The 4,644-nt window shown below is 40.5% G+C and overlaps 1 protein-coding gene across 2 annotated transcripts; it reads left to right on the top strand.

Annotated features, from left to right (window-relative positions):
* The first annotated feature begins 1,384 nt into the window (after positions 1–1,384).
* On the top strand, positions 1,385–4,389 carry LOC113330107. 2 transcript variants are annotated; one of them, XM_026576966.1, is made up of 6 exons: positions 1,385–1,519; positions 1,666–1,779; positions 3,087–3,327; positions 3,472–3,572; positions 3,652–3,762; positions 3,995–4,389. In XM_026576966.1, the coding sequence occupies exons 1-6, from the start codon at positions 1,448–1,450 to the stop codon at positions 4,154–4,156; spliced, it is 801 nt and encodes a 266-aa protein (XP_026432751.1). In that variant the 5' UTR covers positions 1,385–1,447; the 3' UTR covers positions 4,157–4,389. The 2 variants fall into 2 exon arrangements, with proteins under 2 accessions (XP_026432751.1, XP_026432752.1); XM_026576967.1 differs by lacking the exon at positions 3,652–3,762.
* Positions 4,390–4,644: the final 255 nt, after the last annotated feature.

The raw sequence follows: 4,644 nt of genomic DNA, 5'->3' as shown, positions 1-4,644 counted from the left end.
ACCTTGGACGGCTAAAATCTGCGTCTTAGATGAAAAAGTGGCTGTTGATTGTTGCAGGCCTTCGTTTTTGTAGCCGCATAGGGAAGAATGGCATGGTATGGCGCGGCAAGATGGCTGGCATGCCTTGGCGCGGTTTGGCATGACCAAAACTAGGGTTTTCGGCCAAAGGTTACCATGCGTTGTTTGGCGACCTTGGACGGCTAGGATTGATCGTAGCATGCCTTCTTTTTGGTAGCCGCATGGGGAAGGCCAGCATGGTGTGGCGCGGCAAGGTGATTGGCATGCCATTGGCACAGGTAGCATGGCATGCCTTGGCACGGTTTGGCGTGGCCAAAACAAGGGTTTTGGTCCAAAGGTTACCATGCACTGTTTGGCGACCTTGGACGTCTAGGATTTGCATCTAGGATGGAAGGGTGGTCGTTCATCGTCGCACACCTTCATTTTGGTAGCCGCATAGGGAAGACCGGCATGGTGTGGCGCGACAAGGTGGTTGGCATGCCATTGGCGTGGATTGGCGTGGCCAAAACTAGGATTTTTGGCCAAAGGTTACCATGCGTTGTTGAGCGACCTTGGACGGCTAGGATTTGCATCCAGGATGGAAGGGTGGTCGTTGTTCCTCGCGCTCCTTCATTTTGGTAGCCGCATGGGGAAGGCCGGCATGGTATGGCGCGACAAGGTGGTTGGCATGCCCAAAACTAGGGTTTTGGGCCAAAGGTTACCATGCGTTGTTTGGCGACCTTGGACGACTAGGATTTGCATCTAGGATGGAAGGGTGGCCGTTGATCGTCGCACGCCTTCGTTTTGGTAGCTGCATAAGGAAGGCCGGCATGGTGGAGCCAAGGCCAATGACGCGGATGGCTTGGCATATTGGGGTCAAGGGTTTGGTACGGACGGCTTGGCATGGTGGGGCCAAGGCAAGGTGCGGTTGGCTTGGCGTGGTGGGGCCAAGGGTTTTGCATTCCATTGGCGCATGGTGTGGCTAGCATGGTTGGGGCCAAGGCAAGGCGCGGTAGACGTGGCTGGCATGGTTTTTCATTGGCACAGTGGTGCGGCTGGCATGGTTGGCATGCCTTGGCACGGAGATGTGGCTGGCATGGTTTGTCATTGGCACAGTGGTTTGGTGCAATGCAGTGACTGCTGAAAAGGCGTCACACTAAAGATAATCATCGGTAGCCCAACCACAGCACCAGGCTAGATTTTTATATGTGGATAGCAAACCTCGAAGGCTTTCAAACTCAAAAAACACTTGTTAATTGTTTGGCTGGGACAACGCTTAACTTATGTTGGTTTACCATTAACACCTGACAAGAAAACCAGTATAAAATAGAACCAACAAGAGAAAGAACCAGAACCAGATTCAGTTCTAAATATAAATATAGCCTTTTTTTCCCAATTCCACCACGGCACAATCAGCAGCAAAAACTCAGAGCTTCAGAAACACAATTTCATGGCAGGAATGGAAAATCATCGACATACAAGAACTAATATTAAATCCAATCAAAACAATTGGAAACAAAAGGTATTCTTATTATTCTCCTCCCTATTCGTTAGCTTAAATTCCCGAATTAGGTTTTTTTTTCTCCTCTCAATTCGTTCAGTTTTGTTGATTTTTTAATGTAAAATCGATGAATTAGTAATGGGTTTCTGTTCAATTTTCTCTTACAGCTTAGAGAGAAATGTTTGAAAAGAATTCAAGAAGATAGAAATCACTTGCTTTGGAAAATGAGGTTACCTTCTTCCTCTTCTTCTTCAGAAACCACCCCATCAGTTAATCAAAAGGTTATTATTTCTTCTCTTTTTTATGGGAGTTTTCTTTAAAATTGGTTTGTGGGTCTAGCTTACATTGGGGCAGTTGCCCCCACATGTAAATTGATAGTGAGTCTTTTCAACAAATTTTGTATAGTGATGTTTGATTAAGTCAATTGTACAAGTCTTGTATATGAATTGAACTTGAATCAATTAACCCGTGTATGGTTCTACACGAATGCGATAGATGGAAAAATTGAAGCATAGGAGTTTAGTGCTGTGAAGACAATGGACTGAATTGAGTAGGATTTGGTTTGTTCATGTATAGGCTATTTAATATGAGGAAATTTCTGCATAAGTATGTAGTGATTATTTGGAAGTATTTGTTACTTGGAATTGGATTTGCCACACACTAACCATATGTTTCTGAGCATTGATCCAGTCACTGGGAAAGTTCCGTAAACCTTTATGAGCTTTGAATTCATGTGTCGATATATATTGAAGCTGTGGCATATGAAAGCCTTATTGATGGATAAATTGCTTCCACTGCTTAGAGAATTCTTTATCTATTCCTTGTTTGTTAGCCTTTGGAAAAGTACAATTTTGAAGCTCACATGGATCGAAAATCCTCTGATTTGGAAGTCTGTTTATCGGTTTCACTGAAATCATACTTTACTTGTTTCATTCTGAGAATGAGTGAGTTACCATGTAAAAGGATAAACATTCTGTGGAAAACAGGCAATTCCCTGAGTGCTCTATATGCAATTGTGTACTGAATAGTTTTAATAAATTTTGTATAGTGTTGTTTCCTTGTTGGAATAAGTCAATTCTACAAGTCCTATTTATTAATTTCAAATTGTAACTCGATTCTTCCAAGTGTTAAACTGATTCAATTAGTCCATGAATACCATGAAATGTTTTACGAGAATGTGATTTTGCAGAGAATTAAGTACATAAGTTAAGTACCGTGAAAACAATGGAGCAGGATTCGCTTACTAATTAACAAATCCCCTGTCTGGCTTGTAGCATATTGATGTGGCTTTTTATGCTGGTGATAGTGTAACTTCATACCTGAAATGAGAAATCTTGGAAACGTGCTCATTTAAACTCAATCTCAAGTTATAAACCACTGTCACTTGAGTTCACAGTTAATCTAACTCGAGGTTCCAGTAAACAAGTAGAGTGCAACATAACATAATAGAATAGAGTACTATCTGTGAACTAGAGAATAACTGCACATCTAATTTTATTCCTTTATTTCAAAGTCTTTTTGATGCAATGATTATATTTTAGCGTCTGGAGTTGTGATCTAATCTGAATTACACATTGCATAATTACAGAATATTATAGACCCTACTTTTCGAGATATAGTCTCGGAAGAGCTGAAGAAAATGAAGGACTCGTCTTCAGATAACTGTACTCGTGATACCTTAACATCCGACGACGCTATGCTGGATGATGCAATATGGGAATATGATGGTAACTGCACGACTAAAGCAACTGAAAGTGAGTGTGAGGAGATAATGATAGAAATGCAAAGGATTTTCTACGACGATCTTAGAGTTCAGCAAAGTAGAACAGGTAAAATTAGATACCTTTATGGCTTTATTACTTAAAATATCGGTGATCTTGGATTAGAGAGGTATAGGGTTTTGGAATCCGATATTGTTGTGCGAAGTAGCTCTTGGTCCTTTTTTCTTACTTATTTCCGGATGACTGTGCTAGACATTGCCGAACAAGCAGAATGTATAAGAACTTGGGAGGAGGAAGAAGATAATTATTTGGCTCAAGCAGTTTTTGAGCGTTTGCAGCTCAGCAATGATCAGGTATGATGATATAAAAGAGAAAACTTTTCTGCTATGTATGCATCCCTTGTTAAATGATTTGATCCTATGCGAGTGTTAGGTACGCGAGAGAGTGATTTGGTGCCCCATTTGCAAGAAAGGAGAACTTCAAGAGAACTCTGATCTTATAGACTGCAATCGATGCAAGTTTCGGCTTGTTAGAGTTGCTGAGGTAAAAACTCACACAGATTGGATAGGAATATTGTTATGTGTCTATCGATCCAGAAACAAATACTACTACTCGGTATCAATTCAAATATGCATGAAAAAACCTCATTAGATGTTAGTTTTACTCTATCATTGTTGCAACTCTCTTGCAGTATAGCTTCTCTTAATTTGCATGATCAGTTCTTTATGTACACTGTGCATCAACTGATTTCATTGTTGTTGAATATGATCCCTAGGTTGATTTAGAATATCTGCGGTTACGTCTAGCCGAAGCTCACTCAGAACATCTCGATAGAGGATGCCGAATGACACCCAAGTTCTGCATGGAAACCAGATTCAATCTAACTGCGCTCTATATTCAGTGTCAATCTTGTAATACATTTGAGATTGTAATTTAACTTTTCCTCGAATTGAGTCAGCAATTCATGTAATGTTCATGTCTGTAGGCTTTCATGAATAAAAGTTATGAAGATGGCTGCTGTAAGCAAGGGGGACCAAAAACTTTGCCATCCATGTGACCTAAAAACGATACCAATGAGTCAATGACCTTTACTTCTGATTTGACATACTCATTTCAATGTTAAATATCCAAAACACCCTCGAATACCCTGAGCAGGTAAAATTTGTCCAAGTTATCTTTGTTCTGTAGTGCAATAGTTAAGGGTACTTGTGCACCCTAGTTTTGTGGGAGCACATATTCGGATTCCTGATTATTAGCTTCTAGTGCTACGTTTATTATTCTACAAGAACAGAGAACAAAAAACCTTGTTTTTCTACTTTTGTAAGTCTGAAAAATCAGAAGTCAGTCTAGTAATAATTTTTTCAGAACAACTTCCAGAAACAGAAAAGTCGGTTTTTTGCGAAGCAAAATAGTTTTGCTTCAGAC

Source organism: Papaver somniferum, unplaced genomic scaffold (genome assembly GCF_003573695.1).
Source record: "Papaver somniferum cultivar HN1 unplaced genomic scaffold, ASM357369v1 unplaced-scaffold_117, whole genome shotgun sequence".
Lineage (NCBI taxonomy): Eukaryota > Viridiplantae > Streptophyta > Magnoliopsida > Ranunculales > Papaveraceae > Papaver > Papaver somniferum.
The sequence above is the reverse complement of the archived record's forward strand: the minus strand, read 5'-3'. Positions and strand labels throughout refer to the sequence as shown.

What these genes read in the sequence shown, in the direction of transcription:
- LOC113330107 (XM_026576966.1), top strand. Translation starts at nt 1,448, where the DNA reads ATGGCAGGAATGGAAAATCATCGACATACAAGAACTAATATTAAATCC. An exon ending in AAAACAATTGGAAACAAAAG is followed by an intron (nt 1,520 to 1,665) that starts GTATTCTTATTA and finishes TTTCTCTTACAG; the next exon opens with CTTAGAGAGAAATGTTTGAA. An exon ending in TGCAGCTCAGCAATGATCAG is followed by an intron (nt 3,573 to 3,651) that starts GTATGATGATAT and finishes TGCGAGTGTTAG; the next exon opens with GTACGCGAGAGAGTGATTTG.